Source organism: Patella vulgata, chromosome 1 (assembly GCF_932274485.2).
Source record: "Patella vulgata chromosome 1, xgPatVulg1.2, whole genome shotgun sequence".
NCBI classification, from domain to species: Eukaryota; Metazoa; Mollusca; class Gastropoda; family Patellidae; genus Patella; species Patella vulgata.
In genome coordinates this window covers 77,417,965-77,443,346 of record NC_065879.2, presented here as the reverse complement: position 1 = coordinate 77,443,346, position 25,382 = coordinate 77,417,965, and the positions used below count along the sequence as shown (strand labels likewise).

Here is a 25,382-nt window from a genome sequence, read left to right as displayed (position 1 = left end):
TATTAATGGCTGTTTCTCGGTGTATTATGTGTTCTATCAGTGGATTATTTTCAACTATATTCGAATACGGCGCGAATCCCGAGATTCGCAATGCCGAGAACGTCTTCAATCGCTACATGGCTTATTTACACAAAAGGCAACTTACTGGGCCATTTATAAATAATCAGAATGTTTTTTTTTTTGTTTTCTTTTTTTTTTGTTTTTTTTACCGGAATATCAAAATTACCGTTAAATGCTCGGATTATGAACCACAGGATATGACTGTTATTGTAGTCGATAATTAAGTTGATTGACTTCTCAATCAACAAGTAATAATTAATAATTTATATTTGAAGCTAAGCATCTGAAAATGATAATATACAGATTTGAAGGTAAGACATTTTAAAGAGTAAATTCCCAAAAAATAATTAATTAGAACGTCAGAAAGGTTTCTTCCCTGAAAGGAAAACTCGGAGAAAATTTGAGAGTTCAAGATAAAGGCTTACTTGCTGATGAGTGTATATAATATTCAGCAAATTATGAAAATATTATGTATACACATATCCGCGACCGTTTTAATAGTACAAAATATGACATAACACCACTGATCTTTTGAACAGCAAATGTATCGAAAATGAAGATTTGAGAATATTTATTTCGAATCAAGTTCGGAAACAGTCTCATTTATTAAAGACGTGGTAAAGCAGAAACCAGATTTGAAAATTACCATAGCCACCCATGACCAAGAATATAGCGAAATACATAAAACAATGGATGGTAACATTGCATGTTAACATGATATATTCACAACATTACGAAAACTGCTCTTAAAGATATCTTTTCAACCTAACGAAAACCGCTCTGAAAGATATCTTTTCAAAATTACGAAAATTGCTCTCAAAAATATATTCTCAAAATTACGAAAAATACTCTGAAAGTTATTATTTTCAAAATTACGAAAAATTGCTCTGAAAGATTTATTTTCAAAATTAAAAGGGTTTTAGTCATGATGTGAACTCCTCAAATGAGAAGGCAACGGAAAGAGCCTCGAGACATATAGTATAAAACTACAATACTGGCTCTACGCTTACAACCAGATTTGGAGGATTGGAAATTATGTTTATTGAGTATAGAGATTAAGAGAGAAAGGGGAATGGAGTTTAACGTCCAGACGACAAAGAATATGTCATTTCGGGACCAATATATGGTTCAATTTTATTTCAATAAATCGCTTGCGCGTAGGGGTTTAGAAGTAGAGGAAACCGAAGGACTCAGCGCAAACCCACGCGGTTGGTTGTGTTTCGAAAGGAAGCAGATAAAGAATAAAGGTGTTTTTTTTTTTACAAGGCTAGCAACAATTAAAATTCAAACATTAAATGCTTGCGAAAGATCGTATAAGTAAATGTTTCTTTTTTCCGTAGTTTGTTTACTACAAATATATTTACCACTGCATGCAAATGACCCCTACGTGCGAACGAATTATTGAAATAAAATTGAAACATATTTGTCCCGAAATAACCTAGTTTGTGTCAAGTGGCAGTTAAACCCTATTTCTCACTGTTGCCTTATAAAAACTATTACACACAGATAGTTCTACAACTGAAGAATTGGTTGATTGTAGATATAATATGAAGAAAGTCATTTCTGGAATACAGCTATTTTGACGTAGAATAAAACTTTTTCCTCGATGTGTACACACGTTTGCGATGCCAGTACAATTCTTGCCGGGAACTTGTATAGATTTCAACATACTTGGACTAAGAGTAAGACTAGTAATTATTTTCCCTTCTTTCATGACAATGTAGTGCGAGTTATAAATAGACAATTTTCCCTTCATTTTTTTCTCCTCCTCTTCCTGCATATTTTAGTTGACTTTTTGGTCTAGAATTGGAGAAAGGGATCAATTTTACAATTTCATAGCTGTTTTGGGTAAAACTGATGATATTACAGCGGAGGGATAGGGGGTGCAAAGTGTCTTTCTGCAGAGCAATCATTGTGTCCGAAGTAAGATTTTCACCCCAGTCAACATCAATTATACCCATACTTTTTCTCGACTCATTGATGGAAAGGGGAGGGTATACACCGATACACAGCCACTTTTCAAAAGTGGCCGTGTATCAGTTGAAAAGTGGCCGTGTATCAGTTGAAAAGGGACAAAAATAACAAATACATGATTTACATATTTATTTGAACATTAGAAACCTTTTTTGAACATGTAATGGTTATAGTAAGAGAGTCATCATTTTCACCTTTCTCAGCACTTTTTGTCGCACATTTTATCGCCCTTTCACATTTTGTCGCTCTTTCACATTGTGTCGCCCTTTCCACACTTTCGCATTTTGTCGCCCTTTCTGCACTTTCACATTTTGTCGCGGTTTCACATTTTGTCGCGGTTTTACATTTTGTATTATTCTGACTCTTCATTTTCCTAATAGGGGGTTGAAGCAGATCGGATATTTCTTTTTGTAGTTGACAGCTTGTTCTTTTATAGCTTCTCACTGCAGAACTCCAGTGACCATTTCGCTCCATTATGAGCTGCTCTTCAACCTTATTATTAAAAAATGTTGTTGCTGTGGTAACCTGAAAATGAAAAACAAAGCATTATTACCTTAAAACCGGATTTGAATAAAAGAATGATAACGCTATGCAGATACACATTGGGCCAATCTGTGCCAAGAACTATATACCCATAAAAATCATACTACAAAACTGAAAAACATATCTTACTAGAAAGTCCGGTGAAGCTACCTCCAATCCTGCCTCGGAACAGATAGTTTTCATTAGCTTCTGTATCGTATGCAACCCTATCACTTGTTCGGAGAAAAGGATTTTCCCCCTTTTGCCCGGAGCAGGAGTTCTGCGATAGAATGGCCCGGTTTTGTCTCCAATATTCTCTAAATATAGACTGAGCAGTTTTACATAGCATCTGTCATTTTCTTCTTACGTGTACTGTTTAACATTCCTGAAAAAGATATTTAATTTAAGAAAGCAGTTAATTTTAACAGGCCAAAAAAAAAAGAAAGAAGAAAAAGCCGCCACGAGCTAACAAAAAAGCCAATGGATTCGTCAAGAAAGTACATACATATGAAATCAAAATGAAATAGAATTTTACGCATCTAAACTGAATTCTGCCACAATCTTTCAATCCACCATGATAATTCTTGTAGCTTGTTTTTTTGTGAATGCCAATACCCCGCGAATTGAATGATTTCATCTGTGCGTCTAATGTAGCCCTGAAATTAGCATAAGTACCTTTCTGATCACCAACAAAAATTCAAATCATATCTCTTGTACTCATCTCGCAAGTGTCGCCGTATTCCTATGCATATATTCTTCAGTGTACTAGCTGGATATGGTGTACCATCTTGTCTATTAATTTCACAAACAAATTGACACATCCAATAAACATGAATATCAGCTGGTATGTCGGACGATAGAGGTGGGACCAGAGAAAAGCGTTCACTTGAAGTTACTCCATTGTTGTGTACGGAAGTATTTCTAGAACATCCCCAAGAATCATAAATGCTAATACACCCATTGGTATTTTGTCTCCTGTTTGGCGGAATTCGACTTTTCTGCATGGATAGGATTTCTTGTTCTGTGATGGGGCTTCTAAATCGGTTCTCGCGTTGATTGCGAGTTAGCTTATAACTGATATTCTCGGTTTCAGGAATATACATCTGTGACATTATACAGTCGGATTCTTCGTCGAATTCAGCATCCATTTTCTGTCATCCACTACAATCGACGACACAGCCAGAATGTTGGAAAAACAACAAGAAATGACTATTGTACAAAATGCATGACGTTTGCTTTTCTTAACCAATCAATATAGGCCTGCAGCCAAAATTTCTAGCTTGCTTAGAAACACAATTCCGCTACATGGTCCTCCCGAATAAACAAACTATACATTTTTAGAAAGCTTTTAATACCAGGAACACAAATCCAGAGAGTTCCAAGCAAAAAGTCTGCACTTACTCTATTTAGGGCCAGATGAAAATTTTGATAATTGTCAAGTAAATGCTATATTTATACTAATAATTGTGAAGTTGACATAAAAATTAATGTTGGCGAAAAAACCCGATGCCTTCATCCTAGGCACAGAACACACTATTGGTTAAATTGTGATTTAAACCAAAATGCAGAAAACATAATGGACAATGAAACATACAGAATTTCGGAAATCCATTAACGGTAATAGAGAGTTATCTCCCTTTATGTCAAATGTTTGGAATTGGTAACAGTATTTCAGGTGCGTGTTGACTGCTGATGCTGTATGACGCACAAGACCATGTGTGAGCACACAAGCCCAATATTTATATAGTTAATGGGGTCACAGGGGACTGCAAGGGTTGGTGAACGGGTGTTTACCCAGAAATTATGGGCGAAGCGCCTAGTCTGATGAGCAAGGAGATATGTTTAACATTGGTTGAGCAATATGTCTATGAAGTAATGGAGACCAGACTATGTCCGTAGTTTTGTAAATCGCATTGAAACCACGCGACTTTTCCCACTAAAACATAAACCCACACCAACATACCCTTTCAAGTAGACCCTACATTATTTTTACTACAGATAGCTGTAAACCTCTAGTTCAGATATTTAAAGTCGAATTAAAAACATTTAAACTGAAACCGTATCTATAATTGTATAATTTACTTACAAATATAGATTTAAGACAAAAACTTTTTATTGAAGTAAATCAATTATTGAAAATCAAAATTACACAGTTACCCTGCACTTTAAATGTCATCAAAGTTGGTCGTTATCATCATCACTGTCACTACATGTATAAATATCAAGTTCGATTTCTTTAACAGTCTTTTTGTTTCATTTTCACATTACTACACTTACACAGATTAGATATGTACATGTACAAGACAACCCCGGTGCGGTATCCCCCTGTCAGTGGTACGGGGTGGGAGTGGGCTGGAAGGACAATGCCCAGTCGTTCGGATGGGAGGGAAAACAATAGTTTAAACAATATTTGATTCAACAAACTGAATCGGATTGAACAACAGGTAAGGGGCTACATGGGCATAGGGGGCTAATCTCATTTGGGGTGGGGTGGGGGCTGAGCCTATTTGCCTGAAAAATTTGTCACCCAAATTTTCTGAATGAATCAATCATTAACTAAAATGAATTTTCCACAAAGCTGTGATGGTTGTTTATTTTAAATTAATTACACAAATATACAATTATACTGTAAGTGAGTGCTAATTGTAATGAAGAGAAAAAAAATCAACCGTCATAATAAAGATGTACATAGGCCCGCCATACATTACGGTCTACTCTTTATTTCGAATTTAAAGTTCTTTTACGTGCACGTCAATGTGTGCACGGGACCTCAGTTTCATATTCCATCCGAATAACTGGACGCTGCCCATCACAGCCCCCCCCCCCCCGCTTCCTGTACCACAGACAAGGGGAAACAACGCTGGAAAGTTTGGGGAACTGTCTAGGTCAACACGGATCAGACCCCCCGATTAGTGAGCCACGGACACGGGGAAACATACTAGTTGTACACGTACAGATACAGATATTATATTTTTTCTCTTCATTACAATATTGTCCCTCCCATTACAGTACTATTTAGTTTTGGCCATATCTATTTTAGTGAGAAAACTAAATATCTGTAGATGCTATATGTTTCAGGTTAAATATTTGTTAGACCTTTAGGTTTCAAATTCTATCTGAAAAAAAAGCTGAACTTCTATAGGCCCTTGTCTGTAGTTAAATCCTTTTACTGTTATCAATAATTATTGATATTTTCCATAAAGGGAGACAACTCCCTTTACCATAAATGGATTTCCGAAATTCTGTATGTTTCCCTGTCCATTATGTTTTCTGCATTTTGCTTTAAATCACATTTTAACCAACAGCATATTCTTTGCAGAGGATGAAGGCATCGGGTGTTTTCGCAAATATTTAATTTTCTGTCAACTTCACAATTATTAGTATAAATATAGCATTTACTTGACAATTATCACAATTTTCATCTGGCCCTCAATCGAGTTAGTGCAGACTTTTTGCTTGGAACTCCCTGGATTTGTGTTCCTGGTGTTAAATGCTTTCCAAAAATGTTTTTTTTTTCGGGAGGACCATGTAGCGGAACTTCATGCTAGAAATTTTGGCTACAGGCCTAATAGCCCTGTTATGAACATTTTCCCGGCCCTGATTTAAACCGTGAAATACACATGCGGTGAACTGACATCATTTACCTGAGTAGAAATAAGCGTTTGCGATGAGATGATTGAGGGGCTCTGTATGGGAACTTTGATAAATCTGTGAAATGAAAAATGCTTTTGAAATTTGAAAAAATAGAAAAAACGTTTATTTCTAGAAAAAGTATTTAGTATAAGTCAGTTATATACCTTGTTTTCTCGGTGTATGGGTTGATACACCGTCTCGTTTTTGAGCGGAGATCTCCTCGGCTTCGCCTTGGAGCCGCACTCAAAAAATAGACGGTGTATCAACCCATACACCTTGAAAACAAGGTATATAACTATTACATGCCCGTAGCAAAAAATCTAAGCTGTCAACCCCCTACAAAATTATGATATGGAGATTGCCAAATGTGGTCCCCGTTGTGCCTTTAAGGATTGGAACCAACGGAATGTCGAGCAAAAAGCTACAGCCTGTGATGTTACAGCCATTTAACATTGAAGTCAATGGGCAAATAATTGCTAGGCCGGGACCACTTGTTCTGTCTCCTTCTCGCCGAATTATCTCCCTTTAACTATAACCGCTTACGACTTTCTTACGTGTTCCCGAAGCAACGACCGTGTTCAGCGAGATCAGGCATTCTATCGAAGATGTCTCTTTACGCGACTTCATTTTGTAGTCTTTATTTTATTAATAACACACGTGCATAAACAGAATTAGATAAAAATTCATGTTATACATTGTAAACCTAAATTAGTCTTTATTTTATTAATAAAACGCGTGCTTTAATATAATTAGATAAAAGTTCATGTTATACATTGTAAACTTAAATTAAGCTAGTTTATTTGAGCCCAAAGTTACTATGGTAAAATATGCTTCCAATCACGTCCGCTTTATAAAGTCTTTTGGACAATGGCCATGACGTCATTTAATTGTTTTTGTTTTTTTTCATTTTGAGCGTGAAACCGTGCAGATAGGGTAAGAATAATATTTCTTGTGGTTATTTGATTTCGGTGTGAAATATTTCAATGAAAAATATTTTCTGAGCATTTTTCCTTTTACTTCAATTTACTGTTTACGTTTATGAATTGTGTCTATCGTCTGATGTCTTCACACAAAACTTACAAACTTTTTACAACTGTTGTAGGCTATTGAACATAGGCCTACGTTTCCCCATCTTCAATAGAAGGCTTGATCTCGCTTTAACTCCGTACTTCTGATTAACGCTAGATGTTCTAAAATTCGCGGTCGTTGCTTCAGGACCACCACGTTTTTCCTGCATAAAGATATGCATTATGTGTGATTTAGAATTAGATAAAGAGCTGGTCGCTTTGGCTATTATAGTTCAAAAATAGATATGTGGCTTTTTTTTACACAAAAGGCAACTTTCTGTGCCATTTATGAATAATCAGAATGCTTGTTGTTTATCTTTGTTTTGTTTTTTGTTTGTTTTTATACGCCCATATTTTCATGTGGACGTATATTGTCGTCGCCCCCATCCGTCCGTCCGTCCACAATTGTTTGTGAACACTCTAGAGGTCACAATTTTTATCCGATTCAACGAAACTTGAAGTGTAGGTTTATCACCCTAAGAACTCCGTTTCTTTCGATATTGGCATGTATCGGACTGTATCTACATGGATTATGGCCCTTGATTTACGAAAAATCACATTTTTAGCTTGTGAACACTGTAGAGGTCACAATTTTTATCCCATTTGGTTTAAACTTGAAATATATGTTTATAACCCAAAGATCTCAGTTCCTGTCGATATTAATTGTGCATATCGGACCATAACTTCTTGAATTATGGCCCCTTATTGTACGAAAAACAGCGTTTTTAGCTTGTGGACCCTATAGAGGTCATAATTTTTATCCGATTTAAAAAAAAAACGTTTTAGTATATCACCGTTACACCCTAAGGACGACTGAGTTCGAATTTCAAGAAAATCGGACCAAAACTGACTGACAAAATGGCCGCCCACCGTTCAAAATAGCGTAAAAATATGGTATATCAAGGTTGTGGACCCTATAGAGGTCACAATTTTTATCCGATTTTGTTGAAACATGAAATGTAAGTTTATAACCCAAAGATCTCAGTTCCTTTCGATATTCGCGTATATCGGACCGTAACGTCCTGAATTATGGCCCCTGATTGTACGAAAAATCGCGTTTTTAGCTTGTGGACCCTATAGAGGTCACAATTTTTATCTGATTTAAAAAAAATGTGTGAATAATCGCGGATACCCTTGAAATGTAAGTTTTTAGCTTGAGGTCCCTCTAGAGGTCATAATTTTTATCTGATTTTAAAAAAATGTGTGAATAATCGCGGATACCCGAACTTAACTTCCTGGATTACGGCCCCTGATTGTTCGCAAAATGGTATTTTTATCTTGCAGATTCTCTAGAGGTCACAATTATTTTTCCGATTTTAAAAAACCGTTTAAATATTTCACCATTCCACCATAATGAAGGTTGAATTCGAATTTCGGGAAATCGAAATGAAATTGCCCAACAAAATGACCGCTCTTTGTACGCAAATTATTATTATTATTATTATTATTATTACAGCATATTTATAGTGCACCCTTTCATATAACATGTTCAGGAGCACTTTACAAAGTGACAATGTAAATCATACATAAACAACAAGATTATGGACATGTTAACGATTGTATACAGAGTCAGTTAAAAGCCTGATTAAATAAATGTGTTTTAAGTTGTTTTTTAAAAGAATATAGAGATGTACAACATCTTAAACTAAATGGTAGATTATTCCATAAAACAGGTGCTTGATAACTAAAAGAGCGCTGACCATAAGAGACTAGTTGAACAGTTTTGGGCTTTAAAAGTAGTTTATCTGATGTACGTAATGTTCGACCAGGTGTATAAAGTTCTAAAAGATCTGAGAGGTAAACAGGAGCTAAATTATTTAAACATTTAAAAGTAAGTAATACAATCTTAAAATCAATTCGATATTTAACAGGTAACCAGTGTAAATTATATAAAACAGGAGTTATGTGGTCACATTTCTTAGTTAAAGTAACAAGTCTAGCCGCAGTATTCTGTACTTTTTGTAATTTATCTATAAGCTTTAAAGGTAAACCAACTAAAAGTGAATTAAAGTTATCTAATCGAGAAGTGACCAGAGAATTAACAAGTGACTTAGTGGCCTCTACAGTTACACATTTACGTATTTTACCTATATTTCTGATATTAAAATAGCACAATTTACAAATATTATTTACTTGAGCTCCCATAAGCATAAAACTATCAAAGATTGCGCCAATATTACGAGCAGAATAAGATGAAAATATATCACAATTACCAATTACAACAGGGGGGTTATCATGTGCAGATTTACTTAATTGATGCCTTGAGCCTAATAACAAATATTCGGTTTTATCATCATTCAATTTTAGAAAGTTCTTTGACATCCATTTTCTAATTTCACTAATACAGTTCTCAAGTTGCAATTTTGATAAATTGAAAGAAGATGGACAATCAGGTGTAAATGAAATATGTAATTGAGTATCATCGGCATACAAATGAAGGCTGAGACCATATTTTCTGACAATATCGCCTAATGGTGACGTATAGAGGGTAAATAAAATCGGACCAAGAACAGAACCTTGGGGAACCCCAGATGACAAAACAGATTCAGACGACGATTTGCAATTAACTAAAATACACTGTTTTCTACTCACAAGATAGCTTTCTAAAAGATTTAATGCAGAGCCACAAATACCGAATTTAAATTGAAGTCTACGTAGAAGAATGGAAGGGTCCACCGTGTCGAAAGCAGCAGATAAATCTAATAAAATTAAAAATGTACATTTTCTATTATCAATTTCCATTAAAATATCATTTGAAACCCGGGTTAAAGCTGTTTCGGTACTGTGAAATTGTTTATAAGCACTTTGAAATGGTTCATACAAACATTTATCATCTAGATGGGCCTTTATCTGAGAAGCAATACATTTCTCCAATATTTTAGAAATAAAACTTAAATTAGAGACAGGCCTGTAATTTTTAAAAACATTAGGATCCAGTGTAGACTTTTTAATTAAAGGGGTAACATAAGCTCGTTTGAAAACGATGGGAATAGTAGCGGAGGATATACAAGAATTAATAATATTGGTAAAAACTGGAATAACTTCGTCTAGACAGTCCTTAAGAACAGAAGTCGGAACAGGATCTAATGAACAAGATTTAGGAGCAGACGATTTAATTAGCTTTAAAACAAAAGATTCACTAACCAAGTTAAAATTTTTTAAATAAACAGAATTTTCTAACTTATCAAAATCATGAGCGTTCAAGTCAACAGTTTTATTTAAATCATCAAGTTCAGTTCGTATTTTCTGTATTTTTATTTGAAAGAAATCAGACACGATGGTTGTGGACCCTCTAGAGGTAACAATTTTTATCCGATTTTGATGAAACTTTAAACATATCTTTATATCCCACAGATCACAGTCCCTTTTGATATTTGCGCATTTCAGACCATAACTTTTTGGATTATTGCCCCTGATTGTACAAAAAAATCCCGTTTGTTTTTAGCATGTTCTCTATCCTTCTCTTGCAAAATACCGGAATATCCCAAAGATTTCAGACCATAACTTTTTGGATTATTGCCCCTAATTGTACAAAAAATCCCACTTGTTTTTAGCTTGTTCTCTATCCATATCTTGCAAAATGTGGGCGTATCCTTTCTGGCAGTCGCTGTTTTTTGTTTTTTTTTTTGGGGGGGGGGGGGTTACCGGAATATCAAAATTACTGTTAAATGCTCGGATTATGATCACATGATATGACTGTTATTGTAGTCGATAAGTAAGTTGATTGACTTCTTAATCACTTAATCAACAAGTAATAATTAATAATTGATATTTGGAGCTAAGCAGCTGAAAATGATAAAATACAGATTTGAAGATAAGAAAGTGAAAAGAGTTAATTCCAAAAAGATAATTAATTAGAAAGTCAGAAAGGTTTCTTCTCTGAAAGGAAAAGTCGGATAAAATTTGAGAGTTCAAGATAAAGGCTTCATTGCTGAAAGGAGAACGCAGCGATAATTTGAGACTTGAAGATTAAGAAACTAAAGAACAGATGTTAGAAAATGGGTGTATATAATATTCAGCAAATTATGAAAATAGTATGTATACACACAACCGCAACCGTTTTAATAGTACAAATTAATATGACATAACATCACTGATTTTTTTGAACAGCAAAAGTATCGGAAATGAAGATTTGAGAATATTCATTTCGAATCACATTCGGAAACATTCTCATTTATTAAAGACGTGGTAAACCAGAAACCAGATTTGAAAATTACCATAGCTACCCATGACCGAGAATATAGCGAAATACATGAAACAATGGATGGTATCATTGCATGTTAACATGATATATTCACAACATTACGAAAACTGCTCTGAAACATATCTTTTCAACATAACGAAAACCGCTCTGAAAGATATCTTTTCAAAATTACGAAAAATGCTCTAAAAGATATATTCTCAAAATTACGAAAAATACTCCGAAAGATATATTTTCAAAATCACGAATTGATATACTCTTGGGAAAGATATATTTTCAAATTTACGAAAAATACTCAGAAAGATAAATTTTCAAAATTACGAAAAATTGCTCTGAAAGATATATTTTTAAAATCGAAAGGTCTTTAGTCATTTCGGGACCAATATATAGTTCAAATTTATTTCAAACATTATGAAAACTACTCTTAAAGATATCTTTTCAACATAACGAAAATCGCTCTGAAAGAAATCTTTTCAAAATTACGAAAATTACTCTGAAAGATATATTCTGAAATTACGAAAAATACTCATAAAGATATATTTTCAAAATTACGAATTAATATACTTTTACGAAAATACCCTGAAAAATATATTTTCAAAATTTCTCTGAAAGATGTATTTTCAAAAGTATATCAAAAGGTTTTTAGTCATGATGTAAACTCCTCAAATGAGAAGGAACCGGAAGGCAACGGAAAGAACAACGAGATATATAAAACTACAATACTGGCTCTACGCCTACAACCAGATTTGGATGTTTGGAAATTATGTTTATTGATTATAAAGTTAAGAGAGAAAGAGGAATGGAGTTTAACGTCCAGACGACACAATCTATGTCAATTCGGGACCAATATAAGCAATGATTCAATTTTATTTCAATAAACCGGAGGACTCAGCATAAACCCACGCGGTTGGTTGTGTTTCAAAGGTCAAAAACTAAAGAATATTTTTTTTTTATTTACAAGGCTAATAACAATTAAAATTCAAACATTAAATGTTTGCGAAAGATCATATAATTAAATGTTTCTTTTTCCCGTAGTCTGTTTACTACAAATCTATTTACCACTGCATGCTAATGACCCCTAAGCAAACGAATTATTGAAATGAAATTGAACCATGTTAGTCCCGAAATAACCTAGTTTGTGTCGAGTGGACGTTAAACCCTATTTCTCACTGTCACCTTAATAAAACTATTACACACAGATAGTTCTACAACTGAAGAATTGGTTGATTGTATTTAGATATAATACGAAGAGTGGCATTTCTGTAATACGGCTGTTTTGATTTAGACTAAAACTTTTTCCTCGATATGTCCACACGTTTGCGATGCAGTACAATTCTTACCGGGAATTCAGTTATTTCCCTTTAACATTATAAACGCTTAAACGCCTCCCTTAACGTGTTCCCGAAGTAATGTTCAGCGAGATCAGGCCTTCTGTAGTCTTTATTTTATTAATAAAACACGTACATAAATAGAATTAGATAAAAGTTCATGTTATACATTGTAAACTTAAATTTTAAAAGCTGGTTTATTTCAGCCCTAAGTTACTATGGTAAAATATGCTTCCAATCACGTCCGCTTTATAAAGTCTTTTGGACAATCGCCATGACGTCATTTAACTGTTTAGTTTTCATTTTGAGCGTGAAACAGTGCAGATAGGGTAAGAATAATATTTCTTGTGGTTATTTGATTTTGGTGTGAAATATTTCAATGAAAAATATTTTCTGAGCATTTTTCCCTTTATTTCAATATACTGTTTACGTTTATAAATTGTATCTATCGTCTGATGTCTTAACACACAACTTACAAACTTTTTAGAACTGTTGTCGGCTATATTGTACCTTACGTTTCTCCATCTTCAGTAGAAGGCTTGATCTCGCTTTAACACCGTACTTCTTATTAATGCTAGATGTTGTAAAAATCGCGGTCGTTGCTTCAGGACCATGACGTTTCTTCCGCATAAAGATATGCATTATGTGTGATTTAGAATTAGATAAATTAAAAAGCTGGCCCTTCTGGCTATTATAGTTCAAAAATAGATAAACACGTTTATTATGAGTGTTGGAAAATGTAGCGTAGATTGTTTATTATCGTAGCAAAAGTACTGGACAAACGAGACTAAGTCTCGATTATCCATTTTATCGTTATCTTTTATTTTTAATCTCGCGGGTTTGCCACCTAATGCTCTAGAGAGTTGATAATGAGCTTTTCATGTTAATATTAATGTCTAAACCAGAGTTTGTATAACACTTGAGGCCAAATAAAGACCTACAATAGGCAGATTTAGCATTTACATAATGAATCTTTAAACAGAAAATGGCGTGGGGCACTTGTTCCTATGGCCTGAACAATTATTAAGATTTTACTGTATAGCTGAAAAAGTATTTAGATTTTTATTAACATAACTGCTTACAGATATACAGCTATCTCAAACAAAACAGAAAAACAAAATTATCAGTCCCATAATTTCACAAAGTTTTATTCATTTATCATGTTTATATTTCAACAAAACGATGAAAAGTAGCACTACTACAAAATAACATATGGCATATATTGCACTTAGGGTATATTGAAAACAAAAATAGATCTGAGAGATATTATCACTTGGTAAAAGAAAAATAATTCTCTATTTAGCGCAAATTAACTAAGCTTACATCATCCGTGTTCAAATTGGATTCTGTGGACAATTTGAGATAAATCATCCGAGCTATCGGTAAGATTTCGACATTTTAATTTTCAATTTACAGTCCTAAACATTTTGTAATGGTTTTCATGGAGTTGAACGGACGCTTGTTAAAACTACCTTAGTGGAAGGGAAGGGGAGAGGAGGTGTGTCTGGGGTGGGGGGGGGCTTAGTGGAGGTAAGCTTTGGGATTTTTGATACTTAACAAAGTCTTTGAGGCTATCTTGAATATAATATTATTCAAAAATATTCATACTTAATGGCTTGGTGAGAATGATATTTCCTCAGTAAAATGTTATGAAAATAAAAAATCTAAAGAGGACATTACAGAACTACTTTACCAAAAGTGCAGCTACATCTGACATACAATGTCAAGTCCAACGAATTTATATAATTTTACGGTAGGCTTTAAATATTGCTTTATAGTAAATAATATATTATGCTATATCTAAAGCTAATTCAGTTAACTGTTTATGGAACTACTCTTAAGAGAAAAAGTCAAATCTTTGACAGATGGTACCAAAAAACTTTTCTAGTCACAACGAATTAAACTCGGATCCTTAAAGATGCATTATGTAAGATTTAGATAAAGAGCAGATCCGTCTTGCTACAATAGTTTAAAAATAGATAATGACAAATATAGTAATAGTATTATGTAAGATTTAGATAAATAGCGGGACGTTCTTGCTATACTAGTTCAAATATAGACAATGGAAAATGAATGTATTGAAAATTTCAACATAATGCATCTTTAAATATATATAGAACGTTGATAAAATATTTGAACCCTTGTTAATCGACTACTCACAATAATAAAAACAAACAGTACAAGATAACATTGAATAAGGCAGTGAACCTTTAAACATGAATACTTATTGAGTATAAAAGTAATTCTAAAACTTAGCACCTCGACCCGTGAAAAAATACATAGAAAATAAATCCTTAGCTATATAAGAGCATCAAATCTACTTTAATATTTATATTATAGCTAAGGTCAATATTAATAATGTAGCTAAGATCATGATTAATGTTATTAATATAGTTAAGATCATCATACCTACACACTAGTACATAGTATTATAAAAGATCACCATATCTACACATTATTATTAATACGTGTATCTAAGATCGTCATATCTACACAGCATTATTAATGTAGCTAATATCATTATATCTACACATTATTTTTAATACACGTAGCTAAGATCATCATATCTACACAGTATTATTAATGTAGCTATGATCATCATATCTACACAGCATTATCGATACATGTATCTAAAATCACCATATCTACACAGTATTATTATTGTAGCTACGATCACCATATCTACACATTAGCTAAGATCATCACATCTACACAGTATTATAAATATATAGCTACGATCATTATATCTTCATGTACACAGTATTATTAATACATGTAGCTAAGATCATCATATCTACATTATTAATGCATGTAGCTAAGATCACCGTATCTACACAGTATTATAAATACATGTAGCTAAGATCATCATATTATTAATAATGTAGCTAAGATCATCACATCTACACAGTATTATTAATGTAACTAAGATCATCAAATCTACATGCATACGTAGTATTGTTATAAATATAAGTTGATCATATTTACAAAGTATTAAAATATAGCTAAGATCGTCAAATTTACACAATGTTATTGAGATAAACACTGTAAAATCTATATACTGTTATAATGACTATAAATATGTCCATTTTCAAGTCAAGTTTATTAAAGAGATAAAAAAAAACATAATTATAAATATCAAAGGATTTCTACTAGATATAATAATATATTTATACACAATTCAAATAAAGAATAACTAAATACATGTAATTAAATACGTTGATTAACTAATGACTAATGTAATCCCGAGGTATTCTCCCTAGTCCATAGTTTAAATACACTGATCTTGTGTACATATGTCTGTTTTGTTAATTATTGTTTACATGTATTAATATCTGCCATGTTTATTGACTTTGTTTCATTGACCACCTACGACAATTATATTAATTTATATTGTATTGTAGAGGTCTCTTTGTAAGTTTGAGTAACTGTTTGTCCGACCCCTTTAATTTAAAGTAATAAAATATGTTTAAATCAGCTAATGATGTACTTTTTAAACCCCTCATACGTCTACAATACATATTAGATATGTCAATGTATATCATGTAATTAAAATTAAATTATATTTTCATTCTAATATTGTTGCTGTAGTAGAACATTAAAAATAAAATGAGGCATACTGACGTCTGGAGAAATCTATTTCGGTTTTGGGTAGAAAACGCCAGTGTGTTTAAGAACGTCTTGGTGTGAATTGAGCTATGTTTTCATTGGCCGTTTACAGTACACAAATAAGAAAATGATAAAATTTGCCAGACATTAAGGAAAAACGAATTTATATCAGATAGAGCGATATCTGAATACATGTTTGGAAGTACTAGTTATTATAGAAATCAGGAACAATACCTTCAACGAAGCCAACATTCAAAGAAATAAAATAAAATAAAATCTACAAAGCAGATTAAAAGAACCAACGGCCAGCGAAACCCATAGACATCAACAACAATATTCAATTTGCAAATAATTTGATAAATACACCATGAAAATAAAAACAAATATGCCTCAAATTTTTTAAAATGAGTATTCTTTCGGAAATAAAACAGAAAAATCACGCAAGCCTCTGCATAAAGGCCAACTGAAACCATGCGATTATTGATCGAATTCTTTCTTGTAAATGTAAGATTACGGAAGAAGTTAAAATTGCATTACATTTCGTTAGAGGCAAATTGGTTTTAAAATTCTCATAATCCACTACATAATGAAGCGTCGTATACCAATACAGATAATTTGATTAGTCAGTAAGATCATGTGGTCTTCAAAGGAAATACAACACCCTGATTCTTTTTCCCCGGGTGACATACATACAGTATCAATCAAAGTGACGAAAAATCGCACCACGTAGGTTGGCCTTAAAAAGCACACAACAATTAGAAACAAAAAATTGAAGAATAACGCAGAGACTTTAAAACGCATGAACTCTAATGTTTTATTACTGGGCTGGGTTTTCTTTTGTGGTTTTGTGGGGTTTTTTTGTACAAAATGTTCCTAATGAAATAAAAGAATTAAATCTCAATGGATTTGGGTCAAAAATACAATTGTCATTTGATTCTGGACTTTATGCATTGCCTGTTTAGTGTGATGATACACTGCCTTTGTCCAATGTTTTGCGTCTGTAGATAAAGGTAATGTTGAGACATATAACCGATTCATATGACAACTCTTTGCATCAGAAATGAAACTAAAATTAGTAAATAAATCGACTTCCGCTTAATCTTTCGTATAGAGCTTATCCGGTTACTAATGACAATCGGCCCAATTCAACACCATTTTGACTAAAATCAAAGAGATTTGACTACTTTAAAAAAATTAATTTCCTCCATTCTCATTTAAATCCTTTTAGTTGCATTTTTAAATAATCCCCGTAATAGATACATCCGTCTTTATTTGAGTCCATCTCTTGGATTTTCTTCTCTAATGCAGGGGTCACAGTAATCCCCAAGACTGTCTCGAGTCCTTTGATGATGTCATCCTTAGAGGCCCATCCACTGGAATCCCAGTCAAAGGCAGCGAAGACACTCCTACAGCTACTGGTCCTGAAGTAAATATAGAAAACTATTGTAAAACAGAGAGCCCACATGGGCTTAATTGCACATTATGTGACGAAGGGTTGGGCAAGATCACTATAATATTAATAATTTTTATTTGGGGGGGGGGGGGGGGTCTGTCGACGAGAAAATGACTTACTACGGGTTCTTGTGAACAAGCATGATTGTAAAGTCAGCATGCCGACAAAATGGCGATGTAGTGAGTAAGAAAATATCTTAATTTCCCTCTTAAAAAGTACCCCGAAACTGACATATGGGACCGATCATTTTCTTTTCGATAGACATAGATAAGCACCAATCAAGCAACACATCTACTAAATGTGTGTACCAAATTAGCTTACTTGCAAATATGTCAATGCTAAGATCGATTTGTTTTTGTACTCAAACCGTGTACCGAGTCAATCCGCGACATCGGTAGTAAACCTGCGGGTTCCACCTCTCATCGCACCCACGCCTACACTTGATCGCCCCCATCTAAGACGTTTACCTGGAAAAGTTTCCATACGTATTTGGTCTAATTATGATAATAACATAATATACTTACGCATTTTCTAATTCCTTATCTTTGATCATTAATCTGATGTATTCATCTATTGTCATAAATGATGAATCATATTTACCACATTCCTTCCATACATTCTAAATATAGAAACAAAAAATAACAGTAAAATACACATTCCTTCCATACATTCTAAAAATAGAAATAAAAAATAACAGTATATTCAAAAGTACATTTTGTTTTTTAGATATATTATGTACTTCCCAAGTGATGTATAAATGAACAATTGTATATAACGTACCACTTTTGTGCATCAACAGTGTTAATTCACTGATTAATTGTAGGACGATATCCATAAGGACGCTTACTAGATCCAACTGGTCGCACCAGCAAACATCCAGAGCAGACAAGCTAAACAACACCCCAAAATTACCGTTGAAAGGAAGCACATCGGTTAACTTGGGAATTGGGATCTGGCTGTGCCTTGTCGAGAGATAGGCCTAAAGCCTAGGACACGCTAAGCGAACTTTATTCGTCTATAGTTTGGCCGAAGTATTCGCCGCCCAAATTACCTGCAGGCAACACCGTGAACACGCAAAGTGAATACCTATACCGATTTGTCGTCGACTAACTATACGGAAACTTAATTCACGCATCCGTTGATGCGCTTTTGGCCACATAATATAGTTGTATACTCTTCGCAGGACTGGACACATTCGCTGAACGGGTCGACGGCGATAAATATTCGGGCTTTAGGTATCAAACATGTTTGATATTGACGAATGGTGTCGGCCCACGCTCGGGCCAATGTCGCAGGTCTAGACACACTAGACGAAATTCGCTGGCGATGGGGTCGCCAGAATGATTCGCCCAGTGTGTCCTACGCATTAGGCGCAGATTTTGACGCGCCGCCTAATCTATATCAGCACCTGCAAGAATCACGCGGAAAAAGATCAAAGCGGCGAATAGCCTAATGCAAGGCGTTTCAGGGAGGCAATCGACGTGAAAATTCTCAAAACCCTCGAACCATTAAACATACATTATGTCTTTAGGCCTGAAAAGTTATCTAAATTATTAATTAGACATTAATCAACTTATCCAAACCATAATCAACTCTAGATACCATCGCTAGCCTGCGATATTTAATTAGCCGATTAGAATACATTTTTTGAAAAATAATTAAACGTTAAAATGGATAATTGAGACTTTATTCTTTTCTTATCGTGCCTACTTTAGCCTAAAACTCACGATTCAGTGTGGAGCCATTTTACTGAAATTTTCAGCATATTCTATTTACGGTATCTATTTTTTTAACTATTATAGCGACACAATATCTAATCTCCCATAATGCCCCGTTAAACTAACGACCAAAACAGAGCACCATCGTTCCGAAGCTCTTTAAATACCAATAACGTCAACAAACAAATGTGCGAAGAATTGTCACAGTTTTAGCCTCACTCCACTCTAACCCTTTTCATGTATCATGTATGCACCTAACTGAGCAGACATATTGTCTCAGAGCTTCTGATTTTCTCAAATTCTCGGGTAATCCCCTATAGCTCACAACAAACTTGACGTTGTCTCCACCTTGGACCCCCCCCCCCCCTCCTCCACCTCTACTTAAATTCTTGAACACGCCTCTGCTACATCAAAATAACCGAATAACTATATATTATTTTTATATTACTTACCTTAGCACCCTCAACGCCTAGATGGTATCCTAAACCCACAAGTAGTTTGACGAATTCTGAGTAACAGAGTCGATTATCTTTAGCCAGATCCATACATTCAAACTCGGCTCTATAATACAAATCATTTATCTCCGATTGAGATAAAGAACCTTGTTTATGCAGAGCTGCCATGTCCTGTTCCTTCTTCTTCCTGAAACGAAAGGTTAAAGGTCAACGTCAGATTTTTAAAATTTTGTCCAAAAGCCCTACCCCTCTATACTACTACTACTACTACTACTACTAATATACATGTACTATTAAAATACAGCTCGGTGGTCAGGACACATAATCCTCCATCGACTATTGGTCGGTTGTAATGGCAGCAGTCGGCATTCACCCATTCGGAACACAATGATTCTAACGGACAGGAAATATAAACTGATAGACAGCACGTTATATGATGTAATCAGTGAAAATCAAAAAATAAATAAGTTGGACAACCAATGACAATCTCAATACAATCTTAAAGGCGGGTTTCATTTATGGGTGTAGAAAAGGGTTAAACATGTATTGAAAAACAAAAACATGTATTGAAAAACAATCCCAAAAAACAAACCTTGAATAAATAAGAAACAAAATCGATTGAACAAATAATACTTTAAGTTTGACAATAGAAGGCTGTGGGTGTCTTTGAAATATTCTTATTTAACGTCCGCTTCTACCGATATGATATCGTGGGCTAAGAATAGCCATGGAATAGTGCCTTTCTGCAAGTCATTTAAATTTGCAATCTAAATCACAACGATTGTTAATTGCCCAACAAATTGAGGGTATATACTATTTTACGCGTAAAATGTTATCAATATATCCGTGCATAAAAGGAATGACCTAGTTTTTACGAAAAATAGAATCATTTTTTACTATATTTTATCATTAGCTTTTAATCCTAACAATGAATTCTCTGTACCATGCAACCTTCTAGAATTATATTTCAAGTTCATCAGTATGTGAGCCCAGTTGGTCAGACGTGTGTCTGTGGAGGTGGCTCGCGCAGAACATACTTTTTTCAACTAGATTCATCGAAAGAACGCCAACAAACATACGTGTGCGAAGAATTGTCACGGTTTTGGCCTCACTCCACTCTAATCCTATACATGTATCATGTATGCACCCAGATTTTATCAAATTCTCGGGTAATCCCCTAGAGCTCACAACAAACTTGAACACGCCACTGTTAATTTAGACACTATTTAGTACAACCAGATCTAGAACGGAACACAAAATTGGTATATCTCAACACTGTCAATGGACTAACAGACGACATTCGACAGGTATCCTCTTATCTTTATCAAACACGGATTGTTTTCCATAAAAATTTTGTTCTTGATTTGTTTCTCAATCGCTAAATTACGGTGACCTAATAGTGTCATTCGTTAATTTATACCTTTTTGTAGTAATTTACCTCATATGAGAAAGATTCACCCTGCAATACAATGAACGGGTGTTTCGCAATGAAAACTATGGTAAATACAAAAACCCATGAAACACCTTTTTTCGCGGTGGAAACCAATTCTCCGCGATAGAGAACCCTTTTTTATAAGTTAACGAATGGCACCAACAGGCTACCGTACTAAATGTCACGTAAAGATTTCATCCCACAAATCCGCCGATAAAATCAGATCAACCATTTTATTTTTCACACAAATCAAAGAAATATCGCCTTTTGAAAAAAAGAAAATAAATGTCAAAAATTACCCTTCAAACCTCTAATGTGATACCAAAAAGACAATGGGTAGTAAGGCTATCTTTGTCCGTGCAAGAAATATAGCGCCCTGTAAGTTTGAAACCCAGAAAAGGATTGTGACCCAGATTCAAACTGATTGAACCAGATTATCTCAGATGAGCAGCGAAGCGGCTGTTATTGGAAAAACTAATATTAGCACCAGTAGTATTTATAAATATCCAGATCACTGACCTCATTTGGCTTTCAAAATTACAATAACTAATGTGCAGGGTTATTGAGTTAAAAACTATAAAAGATTTCGGGAGCTTATAGACTTATGATTTGATTTGATTTATTTAAGCGGGAGAAAATGTGCCACCCAATTTAAAAGATTACAAAAAGTGGATTTCTGTTCGGTTTAAAATAAAAATAAATAAAACCGGAAATTTATGCATAATGATATACCCACAATTCATCCTCATCCGGAACGATCTCCACACCATCTTCAAGGATAGCAGTGGGAAATGCTCGATGTTCTAAAAACTCTTTCACTTCTTCACTATCTGGAATTTCCTCAAGATCGTTATGCGCTACAGGCACTGCTTTAGCATTCAGTCCTGCTTCGACCACTTCGACATTTTCCGTTATGTTCTTCGCATTATCCGTAATCTTTACAGGAACAGTTTCTTTAGCCACTTCGACTTGTTCCTTCTTCTTCTTCTTTTCTTCTTCTTTGGCATGGTCTGCAGCAATTACTGAAAGTGTTCTAGTTATTGTTTTTGGGTGTTTCTTTTCGACTATATCGACACTTTCCTTAACATTTTTCTCCATAATTAATTTCTCGTGAAATTCTCCTCCCTTCGGAGCACTATTTACGACATTTTCATTTTTCAAATCGGGTTGTTCAGATTTCAAAATAGGTACTTTGGCTTCATCATCTTCTACACAACAACAGCATGTAAACATTTTCTCAACCTGTATTTAAATTTCCTCTGATGACGAAGATGGTAATGATGACACTTGTTATTCCTCTTAACAATTCCTTTAAACACTAAATTAGGAACTGATTTTTGTTTTTAATCCACAAAATCAGAAAAGTTGACCTCTGTTGTTGCGGAAATGAACTCGTGTAGTAACTTCATTTAATACCCTAATAATATATATGACTGCTGCAAAAACGATAGCTTCGAAAATGTCTATCCAGTGTTTAAAATCTGCTTAAAATCAACAATCTAACAACAGCATATGTTGACCATATGAATCTGTGAATTCCTCTTACATCGTTTGAAGTACTAGTTAATCGCAAAAGTAAGGCACACACATCCAGTGAGCCAATGCTTCTAATACACAACAAACTAGGACTTGTTATTCGCGCATAAATTCAAATTAACCTGTCTTACACCCTCTCGTCTATGGCGAATCATAGTATTAAATTAGTATATCGATTATGGGCTTGTTCTGTATATTTTGTTGTGATTAACAATAACGTTTATATATTAAATTCACTTTCTAGCTATATTAATAACGCTTGTATGTATATATAGTATACATCCAATATAGGTTATATTAGTTTTTATTTATTTATCTAGTCTATCTGAATTATATGTACATCGTACACATCGACCGAACAAATAACTCCCGTTTTGTTTATATTTAAAAAGATAAGACGACCATTTTCAAACTTATATTAATTAATTGTTTTCCTTTTTTTTAAAAGTAGATTAGATATTAATGTTCAAAGTATGAATATCCATAAATTTGTAAAAGTATCGTTCTTCTTTGAAAGTCACAAAGGGCAAGATTGTTAAGATCAGATGTTAATATCAATTAAGCATATTATGGTTTATATCCGTTTGTCTTAAATATTCTTTAAATATAAAAATAACCTTTTGATGTCACGATTTTAAATTCATAATTTATATTTCACACTACACATTGACCGAGCTGTTTAAATGGTTATTTTTGAATAGTCTTTAAATTTTTCCAGTGGGTGTCCGGATGAATCTATCCATTAATATGCCCCAGTTATATCATTAAAAGAGCACGGCCCGTGAAAACATCCAGTGTTGTGTTGAAAAATAATCCATATTAAAAAGACTAAAAAAACATAATCCGACTGATCTACCTAAGCAAAACAATATAAGTTAAGAAAAGAATCGAATAAGATCATATTTCTTTAAAATGAAAACACACATAGTTCAAAATAAAACAAAACGCCAGCCCATTCAGTCACAACTTAAAAAGGCCCAACGTTGTGCAAAACTTGTCGGCCTATAATAAGAAATATTCAAGATTTTATTAACTCAAGAAATTTAGAACATATTTATATCGATTACCTAACATCTGTTACTGGGTATAATTAATAGACATTGATTTTTCTGTGTACAGTTAAATAGTCATGATAAAGAAAATGTCAAGAATTCAAGGATAAGTTCACACCATTGGACAGAATACGAACAGGGGTCGCACACTTGTATATCGATTAACAACAGACAATAACAAAAACAAAGCGTGATACAATGACAAATATTTATCCAAATACGAGAATAACTAGTTAAAACGTAAACAATAACAAATATCAATAAATATCACGAATAGGAAAATCAACTAACGTAACACCTCTATCAAACAAACCACGCTTTTATTAAAGTGCATTATATAATAGCTAAATATGCCTAATGCAGATCTTTCGTATGACCTCAATCTATCATCATCATCAATCAATATATATATATTTGTGACTGTCGTTTGTCTGTCTGTCTGTCTGTTCGGGGTTGGCGGCTACACTAGGTCTGCCCCGAGTCTGAAATTTGGGGTATAGGGGTAGCTCGGACCGGGGAGTAACATAGGCCAGGTGGCGTTAGTCTACCACTTCCGGTTTCGGAGTTATGACCCCCGAGCGAAGTCTGTCTGTTCGGGGTCGGCGGCTACACTAGGTCTGCCCCAAGTCTGAAATTTGGGGTATAGGGGTAGCTCGGACCGGGGAGTAACATAGGCCAGGTGGCGTTAGTCTACCACTTTCGGTTTCGGAGTTATGACCTCCGAGCGATGCCGGTCTGTTCGGGGTTGGCGGCTACACTAGGTCTGCCCCGAGTCTGAAATTTGGGGTATAGGGGTAGTTCGGACCGGGGAGTAACACAGACCAGGTGGCGTTAGTCTACCACTTCCGGTTTCGGAGTTATGACCCCCGAGCGAAGCCGGGTATCCTGCTAGTGTTATATAAATCATTAATTAGACATTTGTTAACATGCCAAGCCCTAGAACATAGGATGGTTTTGATTTTCAACGGATTTAAGCACGGTTGCCACTAAATAATTTAATTAAAAAGTGGAGAATCTAGACTTCGTTTACTATCGTAGCAACGGTAGCAATGTCAACCAAGACTACACTATTCTTCAAACGGCCATAACTCCACACCGATTGAATTTGACTGAAATTATCTATTGTTGAACTATTATAGCGACAACTGTCAGCTCTTTAACTTTAAGGTCCTATGTCTCACATACCCACTACCAGTGATTTTGAAATCTTGCACCCAGCTATTTATCCTTGCCTCCTTCGTCCTGCACCACTGATAAGTGGATATCCCGACGAACTTTCTCGACCAACCTGGGCCATTGTCATTTATTTGCCCCTTCCACTAAGAATGTGGGAGATCGGTACAGT

The 25,382-nt window shown here is 34.4% G+C and overlaps 1 protein-coding gene and 1 long non-coding RNA gene across 2 annotated transcripts in view; both read right to left on the bottom strand.

Moving 5' to 3' along the window:
- Nucleotides 1-2,161: 2,161 nt before the first annotated feature.
- Nucleotides 2,162-25,382, bottom strand: part of LOC126811239 (uncharacterized) — a 42,407-nt gene continuing 19,186 nt past the window's right edge. The window contains exons 2-3 of the long non-coding RNA XR_007675444.2: nucleotides 2,707-2,941; nucleotides 2,162-2,559 (exon numbers count right to left, since the gene is read on the bottom strand). This is a non-coding gene — a long non-coding RNA (uncharacterized LOC126811239). The remainder of the gene's footprint in view (nucleotides 2,560-2,706; nucleotides 2,942-25,382) is intronic.
- LOC126811088 (uncharacterized) lies at nucleotides 13,906-23,981 on the bottom strand. Its single transcript, XM_050536566.2, has 4 exons — nucleotides 22,186-23,981; nucleotides 20,015-20,204; nucleotides 18,369-18,463; nucleotides 13,906-17,812 (listed from the first exon to the last, which is right to left on the bottom strand). Exons 1-4 carry the CDS (start codon nucleotides 22,680-22,682, stop codon nucleotides 17,602-17,604), a joined length of 993 nt encoding a protein of 330 aa, XP_050392523.1. The 5' UTR covers nucleotides 22,683-23,981; the 3' UTR covers nucleotides 13,906-17,601.